This window comes from Halichoerus grypus, chromosome 1 (assembly GCF_964656455.1).
Source record: "Halichoerus grypus chromosome 1, mHalGry1.hap1.1, whole genome shotgun sequence".
NCBI classification, from domain to species: domain Eukaryota; kingdom Metazoa; phylum Chordata; class Mammalia; order Carnivora; family Phocidae; genus Halichoerus; species Halichoerus grypus.
In genome coordinates this window covers 143,320,181-143,348,165 of record NC_135712.1, presented here as the reverse complement: position 1 = coordinate 143,348,165, position 27,985 = coordinate 143,320,181, and the positions used below count along the sequence as shown (strand labels likewise).

The window sequence follows — 27,985 nt, the reverse complement described above, 5'->3', positions numbered from 1 at the left end:
CTGTCTTTTTTCCATTGGACTTTCTTTCCTGCTTTGTCGAAGATTAGTTGACCATAGAGTTGAGGGTCCAATTCTAGGCTCTTTATTCTGTTCTACTGATCTATGTGTCTGTTTTTGTGCCAGTACCATACTGTCTTGATGATGACAGCTTTGTAATAGAGCTGGAAGTCTGGAATTGTGATGCCGCCAGCTTTGCTTTTCTTTTTCAACATTCCTCTGGCCATTCAGGGTCTTTTCCGGTTCCATACAAATTTTAGGATTATTTGTTCCGTTTCTTTAAAAAAAGTTGATGGTATTTTGATGGGGATTGCATTGAATGTGTAGATTGCTCTAGGTAGCATTGACATCTTCACAATATTTGTTCTTCCCATCCATGAGCATGGAATGTTTTTCCATTTCTTTGTGTCTTCCTCAATTTCTTTCATGAGTATTTTATAGTTTTCTGAGTACAGATCCTTTGCCTCTTTGGTTAGATTTATGCCTAGGTATCCTTTGGTTTTGGGTGCAATTGTAAATGGGATCGACTCCTTAATTTCTCTTTCTTCTGTCTTGTTGTTGGTGTATAGGAATGCCACTGATTTCTGTGCATTGATTTTATATCCTGCCACTTGACTGAATTCCTGTATGAGTTCTAGCAGTTTTGGGGTGGAGTCATTTGGGTTTTCCACATAAAGTATCATATCATCTGCAAAGAGTGAGAGTTTGACTTCTTCTTTGCCGATTTGGATGCCTTTGATTTCTTTTTGTTGTCTGATTGCTGTGGCTAGGACTTCTAATACTATGTTGAATAGCAGTGGTGATAGTGGACATCCCTGCCGCGTTCCTGACCTTAGGGGGAAAGCTCTCAGTTTTTCCCCATTGAGAATGATATTCGCTGTAGGTTATAGATGGCTTTTATGATATTGAGGTATGTACCCTCTATCCCTATACTCTGAAGAGTTTTGATCAAGAAAGGATGCTGTACTTTGTCAAATGCTTTTTCTGCATCTATTGAGAGGATCCTATGATTCTTGTTCTTTCTTTTGTTAATGTATTGTATCACGTTGATTGATTTGTGGATGTTGAACCAACCTTGCAGCCCAGGGATAAATCCCACTTGGTTGTGGTGAATAATCCTTTTAATGTACTGTTGGATCCTATTGGCTAGTATTTTGGTGAGAATTTTTGCATCCATGTTCATCAAGGATATTGGTCAGTAATTCTCCTTTTTGATGGGGTCTTTGTCTGGTTTTGGAATCAAGGTAATGGTGGCCTCATAAAACGAGTTTGGAAGTTTTCCTTCCATTTCTATTTTTTGGAACAGTTTCAGAAGAATAGGTATTAATTCTTCTTGAAATGTTTGGTAGAATTCCTCTGGGAAGCCATCTGGCCCTGGGCTTTTGTTTGTTGGGAGATTTTTGATGACTGCTTCCATTTCCTTAGTGGTTATAGGTCTGTTCAGGTTTTCTGTTTCTTCCTGGCTCACTTTGGTAGTTGATACATCTCTAGGAATTCATCCATTTCTTCCAGGTTATCTAATTTGCTGGCATATAGTTGCTCATAATATGTTCTGATAATTGTATTTCTTTGGTGTTGGTTGTGATCTCTCCTCTTTCATTCATGATTTTGTTGATTTGGGTCGTTTTTCTCTTCTTTTTGATAAGTCTGGCCAGGGGTTTATCAATCTTGTTAATTCTTTCAAGGAACCAGCTTCTAGTTTCGTTGATCTGTTCTACTGTTCTTTTGGTTTCTATTTCATTGATTTCTGCTCTGATCTTTATGATTTCTCTTCTCCTGCTGGGTTTAGGCTTTATTTGCTGTTCTTTCTCCAGCTCCTTTAGGTGTAGGGTTAGGTTGTGTATTTGAGACCTTTCTTGTTTCTTGAGAAAGGCTTGTATTGCTATATACTTTCCTCTTAGGACTGCCTTTGCTGCATCCCAAAGATTTTGAACAGTTGTGTTTACATTTTCATTGGTTTCCATGAATTTTTTTAATTCTTCTTTAATTTCCTGGTTGACCCATTCATTCTTTAGTAGGATGCTCTTTAGCCTCCATGTATTTGAGTTCTTTCCAACTTTCCTCTTGTGATTGAGTTCTAGTTTCAAAGCATTGTGGTCTGAAAATATGCAGGGAATGATCCCAATCTTTTGGTACTGGTTGAGACCTGATTTGTGACCTAGGATGTGATCTATTCTGGAGAATGTTCCATGGGCACTAGAGAAGAATTTGTATTCCCTTGCTTTGGGATGGAATGTTCTGAATATGTCTGTGAAGTCCATTTCGTCCAGTGTGTCATTTAAAGTCTTTATCTCCTTGTTGATCTTTTGCTTAGGTGATCTGTCCATTTCAGTCAGGGGGGTGTTAAAGTCCCCCACTATTATTGTATTGTTTTCAATGTGTTTCTTTGCTTTTGTTATTAATTGCCTTATATAATTGGCCACTCCCATGTTAGGGGCATAGATATTTACAATTGTTAGATCTTCTTGTTGGATAGACCCTTTAAGTAGGATATAGTGTCCTTCCTCATCTCTTATTACAGTCTTTGGTTTAAAACCTATTTTGTCTGATATAAGGATTGCCACCCCAGCTTTTTTTTGGTATCCATTAGCATGGTAAATGGTTTTCCAACCCCTCACTTTCAATCTGGGGGTGTCTTTGGGTCAAAAATGAGTCTCTTGCAGACAGCATATTGATGGGTCTTGTTTTTTAATCCAATGTGATAGCCTGTGTCTTTTGATTGGGGCATTTAGCCCATTTACATTCAGGGTAACTATTGAAAGATACGAATTTAGTGCCATTGTATTGCCTGTAAGGTGACTGTTACTGTATATTGTCTGTGTTCTTTTCTGGTCTATGTTGCTTTTAGGCTCTCTCTTTGCTTAGAGGACCCCTTTCAATATTTCTTGTAGGGCTGGTTTCGTGTTTGCAAATTCCTTCAGTTTTTGTTTGTCCTGGAAGGTTTTTATCTCTCCTTCTATTTTCAATGACAGCCTAGCTGGATATAGTATTCTTGGCTGCATATTTTTCTCGTGTAGTGCTCTGAATATATCATGCCAGTCCTTTCTGGCCTGCCAGATCTCTGTGGATAGGTCTGTTGCCAATCTAATGTTTCTGCCATTGTAGGTTACAGATCTCTTCTCTTGAGCTGCTTTCAGGATTTTCTCTTTGTCTCTGAGACTTGTAAGTTTTACTATTAGATGTTGGGGTGTTGACCTATTTTTATTGATTTTGAAGGTGGTTCTCTGTGCCTCCTCGATTTTGATGCCTTTTTCCTTCCCCAAATTAGGGAAGTTCTCTGCTATAATTTGCTCCAATATACCTTCTGCCCCTCTCTCTCTTTCTTCTTCTGGGATCCCAATTATTCTAAGGTTGTTTCATCTTATGGTATCGCTTATCTCTCGAATTCTGCCCTCGTGATCCAGTAGTTGTTTATCTCTCTTTTTCTCAGCTTCTTTATTTTCCATCATTTGGTCTTCTATATCACTGATTCTCTCTTCTGCCTCATTTATCCTAGCAGTTAGCGCCCCCATTTTTTATTGCACCTCATTAATAGCCTTTTTGATTTCGACTTGGTTAGATTTTAGTTTTTTTATTTCTCCAGAGAGGGTTTCTCTAATAACTTCCATGCTTTTTTCAAGCCCAGCTAGTATCTTTAAAATCATGATTCTGAACTCTAGGTCCGACATCATACTAATGTCCATATTGAGTAGGTCCCTGGCAGTCGGTACTACCTCTTGTTCTTTTTGTTGAGGTGATTTTTTCCATCTTGTCATTTTGTCCAGAGGAGAATAGATGAATGAGAGAACAAAATGCTAACAGGGTAACAATGTTCCCAAAAAATATACTCTAAACAAATCAGAAAAGACCTGAAACTGGGGGGAAAGAAAGGGAAAGAAAGAAAAAAGAAAAAGAAAAAAAAAGAAAAGGATAAAAACAAACAAAACCAGAAGAAAACAAAAAAAACCAGAATACGATCCAATATGATCAGGCTGGTGCATGGATCAGTGCCACACACTAGATTTTGGGTGTATTTTGGTCTGTTAGAAGAAAGTGCCTCCCAAAATTTTAAAGAAAGAAAAACTTATATATGTATAAAAATAAGGGTTGATACGATGAAGGGATGGAATATGACTGTAAAGATGAAAATTATAAAAAATTTTATAAAAGGAATTGATAAGAAGTTGTTTGAAAAAAGAAAGAAGAGGATTTAAAAAAAAAGAAAAAAAAAGGAGAGAATGTGATCAGGTAGGAGACTAGAACAAAGCCATACACTAGAGATTTAGGGTATATTTTGATCTGTTAGAAGAAACTGTATCTCAAAATTTTAAAGACAGTACAACTTATATATATATGCCAAAAACAAGGGTAAGTACTATGAAGGGATAGAATATGACTCTAGAAATGAAAAATAAAAATGCTTTTTAAAAAAGGGATTGATAAGATGTTGATTGAAAAAGGGAAAAAGAGTAATTCAAAAAAAAAGTTAAAAAAAATAAACTTTGAAAGACTAAAGAATCATGGTAAAAAAGCCATGAATTCTATGTGCATTATTCCCCTAGCACTGGAGTTCTGCCGTTCTCATTGATGGGTAAACTTGGTCTTGGCTGGCTGTTCTTGCTGATCTTCTGGGGGAGGGGCCTGTTGCCGTGGTTCCCAAATGTCTTTGCCGGAGGCAAAATTGCCCTGCCCTTGCCGGTGGCTAAGTAATCTGCTCGGGTTTGCTCTCGGGAGCTTTTGTTCCCTGCAAGCTTTCCGTTCGGTTTTGGAGGACGAGAGTGAAAATGGCGGCCTCCCAATCTCCACCCCGGAGGAGCCGAGAACTCAGGGCCTGCTCCTCAGTGAGCCCCCAGAGAAAAGCAGTCACTCACTCCCGTCTCCCTGGTCTCCGGCCACACTCCATGCTCACCCGGCCTGTGACTGAGCGTTTCTGTCTCTCGCACCCGACCCCGTGTGGAGTCTCCAAACCCAGCAGATCCCTGCGGTGCACTCCTGCGCCGCTCCTCCTGGGGGAGGAAGGGGAGTCTCTCTGGATCTGCCGCTTGTTGGGTCCCTGCTGGAGGAGCAGTGGCCCGATTGCGCCGGGGATCACGGTTTATAAGAACCCTGAGCTGAGAGCCCACACCTCGGCTCCGTCTCTGCAGCCAGCCTCCCCGCTCCGATACCTGGGAGCTCTGCTGCACTCAGGCACCCCCAGTCTTTCTGTGACCCGGAGGGTCCTGAGACCACACTGTCCCACGAGGGTTCCAACCCCCGCTTAGCCACTGGAGCGATGTCCCTCAGCGGGGCCGACTTCTAAAAGTTCCGATTTTGTGCTCTGTGGCTTTATCACTTGCCAGAAGCGGCCGACGGAGGCCCCTCCCCCGCCGTCTATCCTCCCGAATATCGCCTCATATTCACTTCTCTGCACGTCCTACCTTCCAGAAGGTGGTTGCTTTTCTGTTCAGAGAGTTGTTGCTATTCTTTTCTTCCATCTCCTGTTGAGTTCGTAGGTGTTCAGAATGGTTTGATCCCTATCCAGCTGAATTCCTGAGACCAGACGAAATCCAGGTCTCCTACTCCTCTGCCATCTTGCTCCTCTTATTTTTAATTTTTAAAATATTTTTATTTATTAGAGAGAGTGTGGCGAGCGCATGAGCTGGGGGAGGGGCATAGGGAGAAGCAGACTCCCTGCTGAGCAGGGAGCCCGATGACCCGGGCCTCCACCCCAGGACCCTGGGACCATGACCTGAGCCAAAGGCAGACTGAGCCCCCCAGGAGCCCCCCAGTAATGCTGTTAATCACAACAAGTGTTGTGGATGCCACGGTGGAGATGTGTGGGGTGTGGCAAGGATCTGAAGGAGGGAGTTGTTGGTTTAGCCTTGGGACCAGGAGCTGTCAGGAGAAGATTCACCGAGGAGGCTACCCTTGAGCGGAATAGCTGTCCATCATTCAGACAAGGCAGGAGGAGGCAGAAAAGGGAAAACAGGATTTGAGTGTGTGTTTGGAGCGGTGGGTACTTGTAAGGGGACGGCTGGGGGCGGAAAGTGAGGGAGGTGGGGGCCAGACTGGACTTCATTTATCTCTTGTAGAGATTCTAGAGAGATGGGCCTGGCTGTGGTATAGAGTAGAAATCAAGGTGGGCCTGACAAAAAGCAGGGAGGCCAGTTAGGAAGCCGTAGCCGCACTTTTCCAGATGGGGGGTGCTGTGTTTGCCTTTCTTCCTTGCCGATGGTCTCCCTCCCGGTGGTAATTAATAATTTTTGGACAGGTGGATTGCCTAGTCATTCCAGGAGGAGTAGAATGGGCCAGAAGGTGAGGTTTGTGTGCCCCCCTTTCCTGTGTGCCACTTCCTGCCCCCCACTTATTTTTTTTTAAAGATTTGTTTATTTTAGAGAGAGAGAGCGAGAGCGCGCATACAGGTGCAAGTGGGGGGCAGGAACAGAGGGAGAGGGAGAAGCAGACTCCCCACTGAGCATGGAGCCCTATGGGGGGCTTGATCCCAGGACCCTGAGATCGTGACCTGAGCCAAAATCAAGAGTCGGACACTTAACCGACTGAGGCTCCCAGGCGCCCCCCTGCCCCCCACTAATTAATCAGCGGCAGTAGGTGAGGATGGCCCAGCCATCCCAGTTGTTCTGCTCAGTGAATTCTTACCTCCCTAGCCCACCGAGGGAAAGAAAAGGCTGCTGTTAGCCAGAAGCCAATACCTGTGATGTGTCAGGGGTAATGGGAAGAATTTGGGCCCCTGAGAGCCCCATTGGAAGAGCAGACGCACAGTGATGGCCGGTGAATGATGACCTGTCTCCACAAAAGACGTAGGACGTAATCACAGTGGACTGTGAAGGCCATTCTGAGCCAGAATGTACTTTACCTGGCCAGCTTAGATCCTTGGGCAGCCAGGTCCTCAGTGTTGTCAAGTTTTGGCTGAAAGAAAATGCAGAAATCTCCATTAATCTTCATAGTTGTGTTTTTTTTTTTTTTTTTTTTTAAAGATTTTATTTATTTGACAGAGAGAGACACAGCGAGAGAGGGAACACAAGCAGGGGGAGTGGAGAAGCAGGCTTCCTGCCGAGCAGGGAGCCCGATGCGGGGCTCGATCCCAAGACCCTGGGATCATGACCTGAGCTGAAGGCAGACGCTTAACGACTGAGCCACCCAGGCGCCCCTTCATAGTTGTGTTTTAAGTGATGTATTTTTCTTCCAGTATATTGTAAATGGAAAGCGGAAAGATACTCAGAAAAAAATGTAAAACTCACTCAGATCTAACAGCAAGAAATACATGTTAACATCTGGGGTCTTTTTATCATGGTGTTACATGTTTAACTTTACATCTGGCTGCTTTTTTACGTGACACGTGTACATACTCTTTCCTCGAACACAATATTTCAGAAGCATTAATAAAGATACCAGAGTCAGGGAGCCTGGGTGGCTCAGTTGTTAAGTGTCTGCCTTTGGCTCAGGTCATGATTTCGGGGTCCTGGGATCGAGCCCCGCATCGGGCTCTCTGCTCAGCGGGGAGTCTGCTTCTCCTTCTCCCTCTGCTGCTCCCCCTGCTTGTGCTCTCTCTCTGTCAAATAAATAAATAAAATCTTAAAAAAAGAAAAAAGAAAAGATACCAGAGTCACCTCTCCAGTGGGCTGGGCTTTTTCCAGTTTCCTTAGAAACCTCTATGCTTTGCTGATCTCCTGTCTGCCTGTCTGTCTCTTTCTCTCAGGACATCTCTCTTCCATTGTATCTACATCTTTTGCAAGGAAGGGTCTGAGCAAACCCAGGTGGAGGCGGGGTTGCAGATCTCTAAGCCTTCTGACATTCGCGGTCAGAGAATATCTTCTCAGGAGTTGGGGCCTATATGGAGGAAGGGCAGACTCAGTCATGAGGAGGGAGTATAAGCCAGCTGCATGGCCTTGATCTCCTGTGCCCCCACCCCCGTGATTCCACATGAGGAGGAGAACATCAAAGCGAGCTATGCCTTGCAGCCAAGTGGGTGGACTATTAATACCCAATAACAAAAGTCATTTTAAGATCACTCTCGAGCAGTGAGAAACGACAGTGATGAGTGACCTGCTTTCCAGCCCAGTTTCACAATGGCCTTCATTGGCTTTACCTGACCTCCTCACTGGGGTTGTAGGGCCCCTGATGACCACGTGGCCAGTCTGGACCCACGAGGAGTCCCTGTCTTGTCCCCGACGGAGTCATCCAGATCTCTACTCCCCTTCAGTAGTGGTACCGGTAACAAACCTAGCGGTAGCCCCTGTGCCAGTCCATGTACCAGAAGATGCTGTACGCACTTACGCCAGCTCACTTCTTTGTCACTTCTGCTTATTTCTTCTGGGCCAGCCTTGCCGAGCAGCCTTCACACGTGGCTCCTGTCCTCGATGGCAGCTCTCTGGACATTTGCTGGCCCACTAATTGGCCTTCCCTCCCAGAGACCTGGGCCAAGGGGCCCTTTCCTCACTCCTGCTCTCCCTTGATCATGTTGGGATTTGTATGCTACTCTGCTAACAGAGATCTCCAAGTAGGCACTCTCAGTGGTGGTGTGTGCTGGTTGACCTGGACCCCCTCTGATGCGGCACCAGCAAAGCCCCAGGGTCTGTGTTCGTGGGGACACACTGGCACCCCCCCTTGGTTGTGTCTGATGTCAGGAAGAAAAGGAAAAAGTCCTTCGAGCTCTTTTCTTCACATCTCTAAGTAATGAGGAGTAGAAGAGGGTATTTTTTTTTTTAAGATTTTATTTATTTGACAGAGAGAGACACAGCGAGAGAGGGAACACAAGCAGGGGGAGTGGGAGAGGGAGAAGCGGGCTTCCCGCCGAGCAGGGAGCCCGATGCGGGGCTTGATCTCAGGACCCTGGGGTCATGACCTGAGCTGAAGGCAGACACCTAACGACTGAGCCCGGGTCCCTAAAAGAGGGTTTTGTGTGAGGACAGTGACAAGGGTGGAGAGGGAGGCAGAGACCACCGTTCCAGTCCAGCTGAGCAGAGAAGAGAGCCGCTCCGAACCATCTTGTCCACGAAAGCGGGTTGGCATTTTGCCACCCCTGCAGCCACGTCTCCGATCTTGTTTTCTTGGACATTGTTTCCCCTGATTTGTCATTTGTGTCCGTAGCAAAAGAAACCTTGCCTGGCTGAAGCCATGATCAGGGTTTGCTTGGTGGAGGTGGCAGCCTCTTTCATGGGATCACGGGGTCTCCTGTCTGACCTTGTCTCCTTCCGAACATAGGTGGTGCTTCCCACGTTCATCCTGGAGAAGCGGTCCCTGCTGGAGATGTACGCAGACTTCATGGCGCATCCAGACCTGCTGCTGGCCGTCACCGCTGGGGCCACACCGGAGGAGAGGGTCATTTGCTTCGTGGAGTATTATCTCACGGCCTTCCATGAGGGCCGCAAGGGGGCCTTGGCCAAGAAGCCCTACAACCCCATCATCGGTGAGACGTTTCACTGCTCCTGGGAGGTCCCCAAAGACAGGGTCAAGCCAAAGAGGACTGCTCCCCATTCTCCTGCTGGCCACGAACACCCGATGGCCGAGGACCCTTCCAAAAGCTACAAACTGAGGTTTGTGGCCGAGCAGGTGTCCCATCACCCACCCATCTCCTGCTTCTACTGTGAGTGCAAGGAGAAGAGACTGTGCGTCAACACTCACGTATGGACCAAAAGCAAGTTCATGGGCATGTCCGTGGGGGTCTCCATGATAGGGGAAGGTAAGCCATGTCGTACGTTTGGCGGAGCTTGGCTCTTATACGGTGATGTTGGTACCCCTGAGAGATGATTGATGATTGTGTGTGTAGAATTCTTTGTGTTTGTTTTGTTTTGGGATTGGGGGTGGCTGAGTAGTAAAGAGGGACAGGTTTTGTTATTTTGGGACCAGGCCCTGGTAATTACCCAGTGGGGCCAAGGTTGCAGAGTAGATGGGATGCATCTGGATCTTTACACATTATGCGTGTATGGGGCCCACCTTACGTACTATTTTTATTTTCAGCTTTGCATGAATATTAAGAGTTGGCTCCAAATCTGTGAAAACACATTTTTGTTCATTCTCACCTGTGTTCTGGCTCACAGACAGTAAGGATAATAGGGCTGCCTATTCCGAATCTGCTCATAAACATTCCCAAGGCAAATCTCTGGATTCTGCTAGAGATTTCTGAAGCAAGAACAATGTAATCACACCACGCGTGGATCGCACATTCTTATTTTAGCAAATAGCTGTGAATGAAATTTATTCATTGTTGGAAGAAACCTATAATAATCCTTGTTAAACTGAGGCGTCTGTGTTCATGGTTCTTCAACTTCTCTGGGTCACAGATTCCTTTGAGACTCTGAGACTATGGATTCTCTTCTCGAGAAAGGGAAAGAAAAAAATCCAACCCAAAATTTAGTCTTCAGTTTCAGGGAGTACATGACTCCTTGGAAGCCCTTCCAAAAGCCCATGAGATTAAGAATACCTCTCATTGACTTAGGGCATTTTTATTGAGTACCTACTAGATGCCAGACATTGTGTTAGGGGCTATGGATACTTGTATGAACAAAATAGACCTCTCCCCAAAAAATAAATCTCTGTTCTCATTCAGCTTCCATTCTACTTCTATTTTCCTGATAAATGAAATTATGTTGGTTGTGTGGGAAGGTGTGAGGTACTATGCAGAAAAATAAAGCAAGGGGGAGAAAGCGGGGAGCAGTGGGGATAGGGCAGAGGGGCCTTAGGATGGGATGGGATGGGATGGCAGCCTTCTGCCAGTTGCCAAAGGCCCACCTCATGCCCCCTGGTTTGTACTGGTGAAGTCTTCCCTTTGATTTAGAAACAAAAATCCGGATTCAGACCTCATCCTGTTTCACTTCATTCCTTATCCTAAGTCTCCCACGTCAGGAATCACCGGAAGGCGAAATGTTTGTTTGCGGGAGGAGACGGAGCGTGGGGGCCGTTCCCATGTTCGTGTGCCCTCACCGGCCGCGTGCGCAGATGGCTGGCACCTTCTCTGCAGACCTGTTTCCAGTGTGTTTCCTCCCTGCTCTCTAACGGGGCGGGTCAGTCAGTCCGCCGGGTTATTGGCTCACCTGGGAAAGGCGTGGTGCTGTTCCTGGTGGCAGGCTCGCCGCTCAGCTGACGTCTGAGGCACGTGCCGGCCAAGTGCCCGGGGACTGGCACTGGCGGGACGGGGAGTGGGTGCCACCACTGTTCCTAGGGCAGACCTCCCCGAGAAGGCAGCCGCGGTTGTTTTTTTTTTTAAAGATTTTATTTATTTATTTGACTGAGAGCGCACAAGCAGGGGGAGTGGCAGAGGGAGAAGCGGGCTGCCCGCCGAGCAGGGAGCCCGATGCGGGGCTCGATCCCAGGACCCTGGGATCATGACCTGAGCCGAAGGCAGCCGCCCAACCGACTGAGCCAGCCAGGAGCCCCCAGAATGCAGCCTTTGAGAGAGAGGAGCTGTGTGGACGGCTGGAGGAAGGGCGCTGCAGGCCCGGAGAGCAGGAGGCTCGTGTGCCCGGGATGAGCGTGTGAGGCGGGGCTGTTCTAGGAACTTCTGGCGGCTGCTGTGGCTGGAGCAGAGGGGACAGGTCAGAGAGGAGGGGCCTGGCCACGAGGGCTGGCTCGGGGGCTGCAAGAACCCGGGCTTTTCCCTGAGTGAGGTGCGAGTCCGTGGACGGTGGACATGGCCGGACCTGCGTCCCCAGGGATGCTGGGTGGAACAGAGGAGCTGGGAGCGGGGAGGACCCGGGGGCACAGGCTGGGAGAGACAGACGAGTTGTTTCTTTTCTCGGCCTCCCTCCCCCACACACATACTTTCAGTCGGTGATTGGCCAGGCTAATCTTCCGATAAAGCCAAATGCACGTTCAGGTACACAGAGGAGGTATTCAAGTGCCTTTCTGGGGAGTCCCCTGCGCTCAGCAGAAATACCTGCTGCCCCGGGTCAAGGCAAGGCAAAACCACAGATTCTGAAATAGGAGTACAGGGCAGGTGCCTCCCAGTCTCTGGGCCCGGGAGTCAGGATTCTTGACTTTGGACAAAGATCTGGAAATTTTCCATAAAGGTGAAGATTTGCAAATCTAGGGATTCAGGGAATTCTCAGTCAGTGAAAGTCAGTCTCTCCCCAGCCATCCACCTCAGGAGTGGGCTCTGGTGAGGAGGCTGTGTACCGCCGTGTTGCCTGTCCGACTGTGTTGTCGTGCTAGCCCGGCCCTTCCAGCACATTCTGCGCCTCTCTCCCCTTCCCTGGGTTCTCTGTTACCCTGCTCCGTCCTGGGCTGGGGCTCCTTCCTTCACCCAGCCGCATACATGACCTCCATTCCTCTCCTCTGGAACTATACTTGAGAATGGTGGGTCCTTCTACCCCCACCATGTCCCTCACTCCCCGCACCCAGAGGTGAGCCAACATCTTCACTTTGTCTTATTGCTGGTGGTTGATGAGTGAGAGTGTCTCAGGGTGTTCACTCCCCTGTCCCAACAGGTGGCGGATAGGGCCTGGGGCCTTCAATTCACTTGGCACAGCTCTGGGCATGCTGGATGAGTCTCTTAATGCAGTGGGTGGGAGATCATATAACACCCTCTCCTGAAGCCCTCACTGTAGCCATCCCTGAAGTAGAATTAGAATCTGCTGCTCGAAAATTCTACTTAGAACTTCTTGGTAGAATGCTGAAATCAGAAAGAAAATTCTGGAGAGAGACTCTGGAAGGGCCCTCCCTGGACATGGCCTTTTCTGGCCACCCAGGGCATTCCTGCTGCAGATGGACCTGGGAAGGGTCAGGGGACAGACCCTTGGCTCATTCTTGTGAGGCCTTAAGTTTCCCCAAATCCTTCCAGAAGCTACATCCCCCTTTCATATTAATTAAATGTGCACTCTGTAACACCCAGGATCCTTATTTTTCCCAGAAAATACTTTTTTTAAAAAAAAAGATTTTATTTATTTATTTGAGAGAGAGAGCGCGAGAGAGGGAAAGCACAGAGGGAGAGGGAGAAGCAGGTTTCCCGCTGAGCAGGGAGCCCGATGAGGGACTTGATCCCAGGACCCTGGGATCATGACCTGAGCCAAAGGCAGATGCTTAACTGACTGAGCCAATCAGGCACCCCCCCCCCGAAAATACTTTTAAGAGTCCCCAGATTTTGGAGCAAAAGGTTCCAGTTCCTGTATTCAGAGCTCCTTTGGGGGGCTGGGGGGGATGGGAAGCCAGGATATTTTTCTTTTCCTCACTAATTCCTTGTCCTGATCTAGCACATTCCATGAATTTGTTGACTGGGTCTGAAGTAATGTTTTTTCCACCCCCTCATTTTAAAAATTAGATCTTCAGTGGGTCCACAGGAAATTTTTGTATGTAAATACATGGGCTTATCTTTTAAAATACTGCCTTTAGGCCGTGCCATATTTGGCTACAGTAAAATGCCATTATACAATGCTTCATTACGCCTTGAACTCACTTAGGTCGCAGCTCAGAGACTGCTCCCCGCCCCCGCCCAGGTCCCTCAGCCCTGGCACTCAGACCCCTAACTGAGACACTGTTCAGTCCACCCGGCAGTTTGGTCCTTGGGGAAGTGAGACCCCTCTGCTCATCACCCGCCCTGTGGGGGAGCCGAGGCACTTTCAGCTGCTCTTGCAACCTGCTCCCCCCCAAAACTCCAGAGCCAGAGCCCGGGAAATGGCATGGCTTCTTAATTGAGTCTGTGGGGAGAGGCAGTTAGTTCTAGCTAGTTCTAGTGAGAGAACGCCAGGTCGGCCGGGTGCTTGGGAGTCCCGACGCTGCCGGGCCTGCGGACCCATGCCGAGTTCCTTTCTGCCATTCGGGGCTTCCCAGAGACAGCGTCCTACTGGAATAGTTTGGTTCCTCAGAATGAAAGCGGGTGTGAAATTATTTTAAAGTATCAGTTTGAAAATCTTAATGCTTTGCCTTATGTTTACTGGTAAATCAATCTGTGGGATTTAAAATGGAAATCTTGCAGCTTGAAGACTAACCACGGTGTGGAAGTATTGATTATTTGGCATTTTTTTGGCTTCTCCGAGCTCTTAGGCTCATTAAAAAGGAACTTTCATTTGTGAGCCCATCTGTAAGTCTAGTTTTAATATAGTCTTTATTTCATATTAGGGACAGATTTTTTTTTTTTTTATGCAGCCCTGACAGAAGAGTTAGGACTGAGAAGGCATAATTGCAGGTGATTAATGAGAAAGCACACATTTATGGATTTTTAGAGAAGAGCTGAAGGAGTGTGGTCTCCCCTGTGTTTTCCTACCAACTCAGCTTTGGGGCTCACTGATTTCTGTGGACTTCAGGTTTGCAAGAGATTTTTCCTTTTTCCTTTTTCTTTCTTCCGTTTTCTTTTTTCCTTTTTTAAGTAGGCTCCACAGTGGAGCCCGACGCAGGGCAGAACTCACGACTCTGAGATCAAGAGTCAGACGCTTAACTGCCCGAGCCACCCAGGTGCCCCTGCAAGACATTTTTCTAAAGATGAGTAGGAAGAGGATGCCTCCCACCTACCTCTTCACCCGCCGTGTGCAGCCTGCTGCCCCTTTGTGATTCACTCTTTATTCCCAAATGGAAATACCGCAGCTCAGAGTTCACCCACCAAGAAAGCCACCCCAGAGAGCAAGGAGTAGTTAGGATATAAAGCCTCCAGGATCCTGGCTGTGTGCCAGGCTGATGCTTTTAGCTGAGCTCTAGAATCGCCTTCTGCTCCTCACCACAGCCCTGGGAGGTACATCACACATCCTTGTGTCATGGATAAGGAAACTGAGACCCAGAGGAGTTAAGGTTGCCAGGCTGCTGAGTGACTGAGGGCTTGGAAGGACCCCCCGACGCCCCCCCCCCCAGAGATCTCCATCTCATCCAGCTCTTTGTGAAAACTTGGGGCACAGGATCCATGTGACTGTGTTGTAAAGAGAGTATCAGCTGTAGAACCCCACACCACAAGATTTACGTTGGTGAGTGAGGCCAGGAAGGTGCAGCACGTGGAGCTCAGGATGTGAGGCCCTGGCCTGCAGAAAGGCTGCTGGGGGGCTGGGCGGCTGGGCGCGAGCCCCCGGGGCGCTCCCAGCTGAGGCCTGGCAGGGCTGACCACCCAGGGACACCGTAGGCATCGGAGCCGAGGTGGGGCTCTTGAGGACACGTTGGCCACCTTGGAAGGGTTCTACGAGCAAGTAGTCCCTTAGCACGGAGGCCGGGGATGGGGGGACAGGGAAGCCTCTTGTCCGGGACCTCAGAGGCAGGCTGGCCGAGGGCCTGGCAGTCGCCTCTGCAGGGACCCAGGGTCCTCTCCCAGCTGCCACAGGCCCAGAGACCGTGCGAATGTGGCTGGCCCCGGAGCACCTGGAAGCTTGTGGGTAGAACTGGGGCAGAGAGGAAAGCCCGAGATGGCCTCTCTCTCTCTGCTCTCTCCAATTCTTCTTGCCTGTTGGCGTCCTACCTGTGTCTGGTATTAGCTGTGATTTTCCACCTGCTCTGGGCTGTCTTCTTAAGCAGCCAAACATGAGGAAGTCAGACACACAAAGTGGGCTTCGAAACAAAAAGTGTGTCAGCCCCAGCTGCTCTCCTCCAAGGGTCCTGCGGAGAAGCTGTAAGAACTGAGCCAGCAAAGGGTAATTCTCTTGCCAGACACGCTGTCCCTGTGCGCACAGGGCAGGGCCTCGGGCCACCTGGGGAGGCTACTCGCCGCCCCGTAGGAGGAGGGACGAGGGTCTGCCGGAGAGCATTCGATGGCCTGGGGGCTTTACTTTCAGGGAGATGCGTTAATTCAGTTACGAGCGCTAAGGCAAGGTGGCGAAGTGGGGAGGAGGTCCGCGCTGATGTTCGGTATATTTGGCGTGGTGGTAGAGCCGTCCTCTTTGTGCGTTTATGTTACATATATTCAGTTACACTCCTGGGGGGGGGGGGGAAGGAGGGAGAGTGGTTGACTGAGATTTAAATGCTGCCGTGATATCTGTCCTCCAGTCCTGCCCACGTGATCGTGAGTGACCCACAAATCTGTTTTTCCCTGATGATCTCAGCTCCCGCACGTGCCCCACGTGTGTGAGCATCCCTCCACTCTGGGGGTGCTCGAGACCCCTACGCACACCTGAGCGTGTCCCTCCAGATTTGCAGGCCAGTTCTCTGTTTCTGTGGGTTGGCAGAACTGACTTTACTGGAGGTAACGGAGAGGGCTTCTGCTGGTTCCAGAAGAGCGTCGTCGGTTAATCTGCAGACGGTAGCACATCCGCGAGTAAGGGGATGTCAGGGGTAAATTGACTTATAGCTGTACGCGCCTTCACGCTGACTTTAGCGACTCAGCGTTCAGGACTCCTCTGTAAGTTCAGCCCCATCTGTCCTCAGGCCCCCGGGCAAGCTCATCAGCACTAAGAACCACGCTGTCTCTACTGGGCACGTTCTAGCTCTAGTGGATACAGATCCTTGTCTAGCCTGAGAGGGAAGAACTGACCAGCCAAATGACTTGAAACCTGAGTTTCAATTTCCTCCTCCTTACTTAAAAATGACAATTATTGCCAAGTGGAGTCATCGTGAAACTTAACCGACATAATGCATGGGAAGCCCCCAGGAATGCCTGGCAGGCAGAAAGTGCCAACACACACGGGCACCACTGACCCACGGGGGACCGGGCAGGGGCCACCACCAGGGAGGGGCGAAAGGGCAGCACGTTCCTTCCTGAGACACACAGTGCACCTGCTGATTGCCAGGCTGGGAATGAACTGGGAGAGAGGCGAGGCCGTGTGCAGGTCCCTGAGCCCCAGGGCTGGAGTGGGAGGCGGAGAAGGTTCCTTGCACGGAACACATGTCAGCCCGTAGCCTGGTTCTTGGGACCTCTGCCAGCCTGTCTGGGCTTCGGGGTGCGGCGAAATGCTGCCCCTCGACTGTGGGTGCCCAGCCTGGCAGGCCATAGCAAGGGCTGGATTTCAGCCCTCACAGAACAGCACCTTGTGTGGTACATAAACTGTACGACAGGATACAGCCAGGCTCCCAGCCCTGGGAGTTGGTGCATTTAAAGCCTGGTCATGTCAGCCTTTGAGAACTTGACAAAAGCCGTGGCCCCTTTCCCTAGAAAATAGACAAACCCACACAATTTTGCATTGTTCCGGAAGACTAAGACCTGTCCACACCTAATGCTTGGAGCCTGCGTTGGAGAAGCCCTCATCTAGAGGGACATTGCCCGTGTAGCTAATGCCTGCCCTGGGCTGCTGAGAGCAGTGTCCCGTCTGAGTTCTCTAGCTTCATGAGAACCGTGAAGGTCTGTGCTGCTCTCAGGAAAAGGCAGAACTCCTTTACATGCTATTTCAAAGCTTTTTTTTTTTTTTTTTAAGATTTTATTTATTTATTTGACAGAGACACAGCGAGAGAGGGAACACAAGCAGGGGGAGTGGGAGAGGGAGAAGCAGGCTTCCTGCTGAGCAGGGAGCCTGATGCGGGGCTCAATCCCAGGACCCTGGGATCATGACCTGAGCCGAAGGCAGACGCTTAATGACTGAACCACCCAGGCGCCCCGCATGCTATTTCAAAGCTTAAAAGAAGGTCTGGCCCCTGCCGAATTGGCCAGCCTGTACACCTACTCCCTCCCTTTGTGCACGTGGGCCCTTCCCTCAGCCCTTCCCTGCTCCCCAGGCTCCTTCCCACCACAGGCCCTTTGCACATGGTCTTCCCTCTGCCTGGACTATTTCCCTCCCCTCTTTAGCTTCTCAACTCTTACCCGGTCCAAACGTCCCTTCCTTAGGGAGAACTCTGTTTCCAGGTCAACTCCTATCGGAGGCCCCCATGGCACTGGGCACTTCGCCCTCCCGCCTTCGTCACAGTTGGTAATTAATGACCACCTTCCTGTTCTCCTTGGAGGAAGAAAGTGGGTCTGCTCACTGTTGTATTCGCAGCAGGTCTGGCAACCCGGAGGGCAGGGAATAACTAAATACGTGGCCAGTGAGTGGCCGACCTTTGCAGGGGTGGGAGACGCGATGTCTGTTGCCCGAGGCTGTTGGGTTTGTCATCTTGATGTCCTTTGATCCCCGGCTGCCCTCTTCTTGTGTGCCTGACTCTGTCCTCCTGTCTCCCTGGAGGTGTGCTGAGGCTCCTGGAACACGGGGAGGAGTACGTGTTCACCCTGCCCAGTGCCTACGCGCGCTCCATTCTCACCATCCCCTGGGTGGAGCTCGGAGGCAAAGTCAGCATTAGCTGTGCGAAGACCGGCTACTCGGCCACGGTGACGTTCCACACGAAGCCCTTCTACGGAGGGAAAGTGCACAGGTAGGAAGGAGGCGGCCACCGAGGGCTGTGTGTCTGCCTGCACTCGACGCCCTGACTTTCTTCCCTCCAGAGGGAGCTGGGCTTTCCGCCCTGGGAGGAGCTGAGACTCTAAGTTAACAGATCTTGTTTAAAAGAGGCGCCTCTTTCCCACCACCAACCGCCCCCCTTCACGTGGCAGGTTTTTGAAGCCCCCCCCAGGCTACTCTTCCAGTGAAATCCTTTGGTGATCGAGTCACAGGACCCACAGCAGGGAATCAAAGCTGCTTCCATTTCTCAAGATAACCTCTCCCTTCTGAGGCCACAGCCCATTTCTCTGCTCTGAAGCAATTTCATCTGTGAGCTCAGACGCTGCCTGAGAGCTCTTTAAAAAAACAACAACAAAAAAAGATTGTATTTATTTGAGAGAGAGAAGATACAAACGGGGGAGGGGCAGAGGGAGAGGGAGAAGCAGGGTCCCCACTGAGCAGGGAGCCCCACGTGGGGCTTGATCCCAGGACCCTGAGATTATGACCTGAGCCCAAGGCAGATGCTTAACCGACTGAGCCACCCAGGCGTCCCTGAAAGCTCATTTCATGTTAGGTTGGTTCCATGAAATATCCCGAACCCCGTATCATCTATGAAATCAGGACGCCCCTGAAAGCTCATTTCATGTTAGGTTGGTTCCATGAAATATCCCGAACCCCGTATCATCTATGAAATCAGGACCACTGTAGAAGCTGGGGAAGCCTGATCCTAGGAAATGGAAGGAAAAGTCTGCTGTTTGAGGGGAGCCTTAAGTTGTTCTTATTGCTGCAGTTACAGATCACCATATAAGCAGGCTCCCATCTTGGCCCTTTCTCCTGGGAAGTGTTGTTCCGAATGGCGTTCACGCGAGGTGTCCGGGTGCCCCCCGGGAACCGGGGTGCCCACAGTGGCTGCTTCCCAGGCACGTGCGCTGGCTCGCACGAGCTGACAGTGTGCATTGGTTTCTCCACGGCTCCACCGTCCCTCAGACCCTGTCAGTAGCTTGAGATCAGCTGTGGAGGGCACCCCCCGAAGATGGCAGATGCTACAAATCAGGTGTTTTTCCCCGTGGAGAACCATTTATTAAAGCCCTGCCAGCACCCCACTAGCAGCCTTCCACTACATGCAGCCAGAAGATTCCTGATGCCGCCCGTGAGCCTTGGCCTCGGCACCCAGGAGCCATGGCTGTGCTCAGGCTCAGGGACAGAGCTTCCAAGCCTGTGTTTGAAAACCCTGGGTTCAGCCTGAGCTGGGCCATTAGAAAGAGAGGAGCTCAGCTCCTTCCTACCCTTGGCTGCTTCGGAGCGGGCTTTCCTGTTGGCACTGCGTGACTCTGACCGCGGGTCAAGCTTCCAGGTGGAGAGGGAGCTGGGGTCAGCTTTCTTCCGGAGCTGCAGACCTGGAGACCCCTCGGGCCAGGCCGGAGAGGCAGGGGAGGGCACAGACCTCCACAAAGGCCCTTGTAAACGTGGTCCCTGGGAGCTGCTGCTGGGAGGAGGATGGCGTTCGGTGCCGAGAGTTGCGGTTTTTGCCCCGCCTTCGCTCAGAGGAGTGTGCAGGTGCCAGGGTGAAGGGTTCCCTCCTTTTCCCTGGGATCTCAGGCCGCTTGTGGGCAGTCCTGTTTGGCCTGCCGTTGTGGGTGTACTCTCAGGCCCTGTTGGTGGTTAAAATGTAGCACTCTTCGATGCTATTTTAGGGAGAAGTATATACTTTGTTTCTACTGAATTGCCTGATTTCCACCCCAATAAAAAACACACCACCTTTGTGTGTTTATCAAAATTAAGCAATTAGCATTGCTGCATTGCGATCAACTAACCTACAGACCCTCACCAGTTTGTCTACCAACGCTTGCTTTCTCTGATCAAGAATAGTAGGTCACATTTTAAGAGCTAGTCTTTAAGCAAAATGGCAAAATGCAATCCCTCCCCCTTGTGACCCCATGAAAAAGAATCTCTGCATGTGAGTACAGCTTTTCAAGTGTGAGCCTCTGTTTTGAGAATCTCGCAAAGTGTGTTCATTTGACTCATTCATTCATTCAGGGTCACGGCCGAAGTGAAGCACAACCCAACCAACACCATTGTTTGTAAAGCCCACGGGGAATGGAACGGTACCTTAGAGTTCACGTACAACAGTGGAGAGACCAGGGTCATCGACACGACCACACTGCCAGTGTACCCCAAGAAGATCAGACCCCTGGAGAAGCAGGGGCCCATGGAGTCCAGGTGGGGACCCGGCGGGGTGTTTATCGGGGCTGGGCTCTCCTCAGTACCTGACCCTAGGGACAGAGAAGAAGCCGCTGAGCGCTCAGCTAACAGAAATGGGCCAGGAATAGTGTTCTTACTTGAATTTCTCACTGCATGTGGCTTTGGGGTAGATCCTTTGTAGCCTTCAGCTCAGTTCTTCTGTAAGTAGGGGTGGGTTGTGAGGATAGTCTGCAGTAGACTTTTAATGCTCGTCCTGAAAGAGTTTGTCCACTCAGCTGGTCTGTTGCTTGATCGCAGAGTTCGGTACGGGGCTGCTGGTCATCAAAGAACTGTGCCTAGAAGCCATGAGAGACTGTTTTTCTCACTAGATTAGCGACATGATTAAAAAAAAAAGCAATGCAGCAGTGGCAAGAATGGGATCAAACTGATACTCTGTACCCTCCACTTAGAGTGACAGTGTGCGCAGGGTAGCTGCATGGGTCCCTGGCCTCAAATTCATGAATTCACTTTAATTTTGTAGTCCAAAATTAAATTTGTAGGGATCTCTTCTGAAGGAGAATTCTTAAATTCAGAAGAGGTTTTAAGTATAAAACTGGGTATTTTTTTTTTCGAAAAAGAAAACTAATAGAAGAAGAAGAAACCACCTACCTGTCCAACAAGAGGAAAATGGTTAGAGTAAATTATGGAGTGTCGCCCCGTTAATAGGTCTGCTCCGTGCTGTGAATATACTGCAGCCACTTACAGGGATGTTTATGTAGGTGCAGAAGCAGAGTCTTCTTAGAATAGGCCTTTTTAAGGCTTTTAGTCCAGGAGGTTAGCAAACTACAGCCCATGGCTGATTCTTATAAAATGTTGGGGAACCACAGCCATGATCCTTAATTTACATATTGTTTATGGCTGCCCCTTTGCACGGCATTTAAGCAGTTGCGACCAAGACCAGATGGCCTGCAAAGCCTACCATGTTTGCTCTCTGGCCCTTTAAAGAAAATGTTTGCTGACCTCTTTTAGAGGGTTCTGCCCTCTAAATTTGGGACCACTAGCTTATGATGAGACTCGTCATGGGAGGTCCTGCCCTTGAGAGCACCCCCACCTTGGATGTCCTTGTGCCCACTTCTCCCTCAGCTCTAGATGTGTGTGGAGGGTGTGGGTGATGAAAAGGCCATGATTTGACCCAGCACCCTTCCCTCACTCTTTCCTCCCCTCCCCTCACTGTGTTGGCCAGTTGGACCTAGCTTTATAGTCCAATTCTAGAAGTTTCTCCTGCTGTAAAATGGAAGCCAGAGCGTTGTCCTCCCTGGGGCTGTGTGTGGTGGGACTCAGGGCAGGGGCTGTGTGTGGTGGGACTCAAGGCAGGGGCTGTGTGTGGTGGGACTCAGGGCAGGGGCTGTGTGTGGTGGGACTCAGGGCAGGGGCTGTGTGTGGTGGGACTCAGGGCAGGGGCTGTGTGTGGTGGGACTCAGGGCAGGCCCAGTGGGCAGGCTGAGCTTACAGTAGGAGCTCGCCCCTTGTCAGCTGCCTGATTCTGATCCCCTTCAGAAGGGGTTGCTCATTGTCCCCACTTTGCTGGCAGCCTTGTCTGCCTTTTCTCGGCGTCATCATGCCAACACTCTGTGCTTCCCGCTGTTCTGGCCCCCTTGTGGACAAGGCCAAGGGTACTGTGGGAGTGCTCCCTGGCCGTGGATCTAATTATGGAATGTTCGCTTACTCCTGGCTGCCGAGGCGTCTTTTCCCCAAAGTCAGGGAGGGAGTCCTGGCAGCTGAGAGTACTGATAGTTCCTTTTATGCAAAATCCCAAATTGCCCGGATGCATTTACATGAGGAAGTGCACGGGTGATGGTATCCTGCTTTACCTCAGTCCCCTTCCTCCGCCTCTAGAGCAGAGTATGAATCAGGGATGGGCCTGGGACATTCCGAGGGGGGCAAAGCTATCCATCAGACAGGAGCCATTCTAGGCTGCCTTCTGCAGTGAATGAATGAAGAGGCAGAGAAGTGATTTTCCATGTAGACAGGGGCGCGTGATGGATCGTGCCACATAAACACACACGGCCGCTCCCCCCAGCCTACCACTCCTAATACCGGGTTCCCCTGTGGGTCAGCAGCCATTGTTCATATTTATCAGCTTGCTGACCTTGGGCCCGTCACTTTACGTGCATCTTATTTTTCTCTTTAAAATGGGGATGGTAATATAGCATCCATGCCACTGGGTTGTTGTGATGGTGAAATGAGCTAAGATACATGACAGTGTTAGAAACACGATATGCAGTGTGTCTGCTGTGACAGTTGTGGCAGAAGGGTATTCATACTGCTGACCACTGCTGTTATGACTAGATTCCACTGCTAGACACTCAGAGCCCTGAGAGATGCATGCTGCTCAGGACAAGAGGGGACTGGAAACTTGGGCACCTGTTAGCCCTGGGTTCTCATCCTGGCTCTAGGGGTCTTTGAGGCACCTGGGATGCGCTCCCCCTGCCCAAATGCCCTCCCCACCCCAGTTCTTGCTGAGAACCGCCCTTGTCAAGCCAGTTGCCCCTGCCCGACCACTTCCTCTCCTCCATGCATCCCCAGGAACCTCTGGCAGGAGGTGACCAGATACCTGCGGCTGGGGAACATTGATGCTGCCACCGAGCAGAAGCGGCGCCTGGAGGAGAAGCAGCGGGTGGAGGAACGGAAACGGGAGAACCTCCACACACCGTGGCAGCCCAAGTATTTCATCCAGGAGGTAACTCTGCCACCTGCCTTTGGGGACTTGTCCCAAGCGAGGGGTGCATGGGTTTGTCTTGCCAATGCAGCCATTTGGATGGATGAGGGTGGGGGAGGGGAGGTCCTGGGAAGGTTTGGGGTGGCTTTGCTCAGCCCCAGCTTTGGGCCAGGCCATCCTAGGGGCACAACAGAGCGCCTGACGCTTCCCCTCTGACATCTAATGTCAGAATAGCCCATCAGCCTGGCGGGGAGTGCAAGGAATGAATGGGGTGGAGATCTGGATGCTGTCCTATTTAAAAAAAACAAAACCCAAAACACACCCCCTGCTACTTTATCGTCAGTAACAAATTAGCTGTGAAGCACCTCAAATGGACCAAAGGGGATGGATATGCCACGAAAGGCCAGCATGAGTCCTGGGTCCTTAGTACCTCTGCTGTCACCTGGGAAAGTGACACTGGAAGAGTAATAGCCACCAGGCTGCCCACCCCCTGGGCAATCGGGCAAGGTACCCCGGGCCCCGTTGAGGTTCTTAGCTTTTCAGGTTGTTTGTGGAGCAGTTGGGAAGCTTTCTGAGAACAGGATTAGAAATAACGGAAGTGTGGCAGCCACAATTTTGAATGCAGGCCCTCAGGAGCCTGGCAGCATCAATGAGAGAAGGCCCCGTAAGGACCGGGGCGGACACAGGAGTCCATAAAGGGAGTAGAGGCCACTTAACCACCAGGTGATCACAGACTGTCCCGTTCCTCACAAGAAGTGAGAAATCACATATTCACATGGGAGCAAGGAGTTTTAGCAAGTTGCAACCCTGAGAGCCCATCGAAGTATGTTGAGGCTTTCTTTGGCCCAGGTGCAACTAGCGTCTGGCTTGAGCTACAAGGAAGGGTTACTCTGTGTAGCAGGCAGGCGGCAGGGTGAGTTAGGAGCTTTGAGGTGGACTTCTGGTCAGGAACAGAAGCAGCTGCTGTTCTCCCCACAGGCAGGAACTCCGACACTTCAAGGTTGGATTCTGGTTCAGACAGGAAGCCTGCTTGAGCAGACTGCCTTATGAGGCTCTGAGCGAGAACCACGTTGGGAAGCCTTGCCTAGGTGAGGCGAATCTGTATTAGCCAGGGTTCTCCAGAGAAACAACAGAAACAGAAGCATGAGATGTAAATACATAGAGATTTGTTATGAAGAGTTGGCTCCTGAGATTATGGAGGCTGAAAAGCTTCAGGATCTGCTGTTTGCAAGCTGAACCCTAGGAAAGCCAGTGGTAGAATTCAGTTGCGTCCAAAGGCAGGAGATGAGCTGTCCCAACTCAAGAAGTGAGGCAGAAGAAAAAAAAAAAAAAGGAGCTGAATTCCTCCTTCCTTTACCTTTTTTTATTTTCAGGCCCTCAGTGGATTGGATCATGCTCAGCCACTCTAGGCAAGGAAATCAGCTTGACTGAGTGCTTATTATCTCATCTGAAAACACCCTCACAGACACATTCAGAGATAATGTTGAATCTGGGTACCATGGCCAATCAAGTTAATACACAAAATTAACCATCACAAAATCAGTCAAGGATCCTTTTGTGAGGTGGATCTGGTTTCTCTGAGACAACTAGTTTGCCTGGCTTCTGGGAAAAGTTGGACATAGAAAAACCCAGAAGATGACAAAACAAAACAAAACAAAACAAAAAAACCCCCAGAAACCCATACAGTTCTTCTGGGGTTTAATAAAAAGCCAGTATGTTCATAACAGAAAGCTTGAGAGTATGTAAAGAACAAAAATCATCCCAATACCAGAATCGTTACCATTCAGTACATCCCCCTCTAGGTAAACCCCAGATTGTGTATACCATTTTGATTCTTGCCCTTTTTCTGATACTTGGTATCATTTCTTGTGTGTGCTGATTGGGTTAGGCACTCCCCTCCAGGCTGGTGGGCTGTAAATCACTGGTTTGGGCAAATTCCTCAGAGGCAGGCCTTGCCTTCTCTCTTCTGTCTGCTTTTTTTTTCTCTTGCTCCACTGTTTCGAAGAGCTTTTCTGGCCAATTAATCTTACGTGATATAAACCAACAAAGCCCCCCTTCTTATGTTATTTTGGTTATTTTCTGGGGTTTCCTCCTGAAATGCCAAGATGTGAAGATTTATGGTATCTACAAAGCAGCCAGGCCGAGGAGGGGTAGTGAGACCACCAGCATGGCGTGGCTGTGAGCTGCATTAATGGCAGTCCTGAACGGCTGCTAAGGGAGCACTGCTTTGCTTGGTACTCGGCTTTTAACATAGCAGAGTCTGGGGAAACATCTTTGCTTCTCCCCTTGCCCAGCTGAGAGGTCTTCATAAAATGTCTCCTTCCTTCTCTTACAGGGTGACGGCTGGGTATACTTCAATCCTCTGTGGAAGGCGCACTGATGGGGTGGAGGTGTAGAGCGTTCAGAAACAGCCCTGTTTTAGTAGGAATTAAAGTGGTACAGTATCACGGTTCTGCTGGTATTCACTAAGACCTCTTGATACCATTCAAGAAATGGTACCTGAGAGAGAAATGATATACTGTGAAAAATGCACCACCAAACTACTCCAGGATTGAGTTTATTCAAGAGCCATTTGGGGCATGTGTGTGTACACAGGTCTGTGTGTGAGCTCTCAGTACACGGTATGTTCACGCACATGCACTATATACACATGTCTACTAGGTATTATTACACATGTAAATACTGCACTTACTGAGATTTAAGTGGGTAATTATGAGCTCCTTTTTATCAATGAGGTTTGAAGTTTTATATTTTTCACTTTGCCAAAAATGTTTTGCACTCACAAAAGTATTCTCGTGTAGTCAGCTCCTGTCGAAACAGAGGTGAATTAGCTTGGCCCAGGTGAGGTCCCGATGGTGGAAAGTGGCTCATTCCTGGGAGAAGTGTAGGTGGTTGTCACTTCACAATTAGTGTTGTGATTCTCACCTCTCTCCCCACTTGAGCATTTTGTTTGTCCTTAAGAAAGAGAAGCTATTTCCTGCTGAATGGTGAGTGGGCAAGAAGCTGTTAAAGGTTTATGCCAGGGCCTTCCGAGATGGGGCATCTTTGGGAGAAGCAGGCTCGTCTTGGAATTTGCCTCCCGTGTCCTTGTCCCAGAACCTTTCTGACAATTTCTCCTGCGCAAAGCGTTAGACATTTTTCAGAAGCTGCTGCTTTTACAGTAGAAAACAAGTCAGATGAAGACTTCACTACTTTTGTGACGAAAAAGGGCTTTAGAAGTTAAATACACGCATGCATATACAAAACTGCACAACCATAGCCTCAATTTTGTATTTCGTTTGGGGAAAGAGAAAAGAACTTCCTGTGGGTTTTTTTTTTAAGTGCGCCTCTCTTATTTGACCCAAACTCGGCAAGAAAACCACTGTGATTAAATGACACACACATAAAGCCTGCAAAAGCGTTCCATGGTTTCAGCTGAATTTCAGTCCTCAGCCTTTACAAATGAGGTCAAGACATGACTAGAATATAAAGCAAGGAAAAAATGAAGTATTTGATTTTTTGCTCAATGCTTAATTTATTTTTTACTGTGCCACTCAGAATATTTATAAAAATCCAGTAGCATGAATGCTTCTCTGTAGTAATACTGATTTTGTGCCTTTTGTCTGCTTTCTTAAGACCAATTGTTCACTTTGTAGATATTAGACAATATATTTCGATTAAGTACTATGCCTATCTGTGTGTCTGTATTTTATTTTTAGGGATCCAAAATTTCAGTTGGAACTGGTGGCTCTGAATGAGCTCAGATTTTAGTGGTTAGATATTGCTAATTTGATGTGAACAGCAATCATATTTAGATCAAAACGGTGTTTTAAACACAGTAAAAAAAAATCTACCAGATAAACATTATTTATGGAAATGTTCTGACAAGTTGATATGAACATTTAACTCCTATCTAGTGAATTTTATGGTTTGTGAGAAGTTACTACTGGCCAAAGTCCTAGTGTAGTAGGCCTGTTCAGGTTCATAGTCTTAAGACATCTGGGAGAATAAAGTGTGTGGAACCATTTTATTTCTGAGAAGGAAAACAGAATAGATGCTATTTTGAGGAAGAAAATCTTCAAAGAGAAGACTGCAAAATAATCACTGTGGTGTGTTTAGATTTTTCCAGTCTTACATTATGCCAAAGTATGAACCATCTGGGAAATTAAACATGGACAAGGTTCGCTTTCTTTTCTGTTTTGGGTGGGAGAGGGTTCAATTTGCCTTTTTTAAAAATTGTGAAATATATACAGAAGATTTATATAAAATATATTACAGTTCCAAGAATAAACACCCATGTATCCAGTGCCTAAGTAAAGACCCCCAAGTTTGCTAGTACCTTAAACGCCACATTTGTGTCCCTACAAAATTGTATCCCCCTCCTTGACCACAGAGATAACACTACCACTGTCCTGATTTTTGGAGTAATTTTTTTCTTTTGAAACCACCACACATGCTCTGTGGATTTATAAAGAGCATGCTTGGTTTTGCCCGTTAGAGCTAACATTTTGTTTATAGGTCAATCTATGTTATGAGTCACTCTATTTGTTCGCTTTTCTGTTCTTTTTTGCTGAATTCACATTTTGTTTTATACTTTCATTGTGGCAAAATGTATGTAACATAAAATTTACCATTTTAGCAATTTTTAAGTATACAGTTCATTGGCATTAAATACATTCCCAGTATTGTGTGACCAGCACAACCATCTGTGTCCATAGTTTCCATCTTCCCGAATTGCAACTCCCTGCACATTAAACAATGACTCTGCGTTCCTATCCCCCCATCTCTGCAGCCCTTAACAACCACCATTGTACTTTGTTTTTATTGACTACTCTAAGTACTTCACATAAGTGGAATCATTCTACACGTATCCTTTTGTGTCTGGCTTATTTTACTTGACATAATGTGTTCAAAGCTCATCAGAATTTCCTTTCTTTTTAGGACTGAA

General features: G+C 48.6%; 1 protein-coding gene across 3 annotated transcripts in view; it reads left to right on the top strand.

Moving 5' to 3' along the window:
- The window catches only part of OSBPL10 (oxysterol binding protein like 10), a 307,935-nt gene extending 280,196 nt beyond the window's left edge, over window positions 1-27,739 (top strand). For all 3 annotated transcript variants that reach the window (XM_078072736.1, XM_078072739.1, XM_078072733.1), the window contains 5 exons: window positions 9,178-9,655; window positions 17,967-18,153; window positions 20,196-20,378; window positions 22,926-23,079; window positions 25,394-27,739. In XM_078072736.1, coding sequence (XP_077928862.1) covers window positions 9,178-9,655; window positions 17,967-18,153; window positions 20,196-20,378; window positions 22,926-23,079; window positions 25,394-25,438 — 1,047 coding nt within the window. In that variant the 3' untranslated portion in view covers window positions 25,439-27,739. The remainder of the gene's footprint in view (window positions 1-9,177; window positions 9,656-17,966; window positions 18,154-20,195; window positions 20,379-22,925; window positions 23,080-25,393) is intronic.
- The last annotated feature ends 246 nt before the right edge of the window (window positions 27,740-27,985 follow it).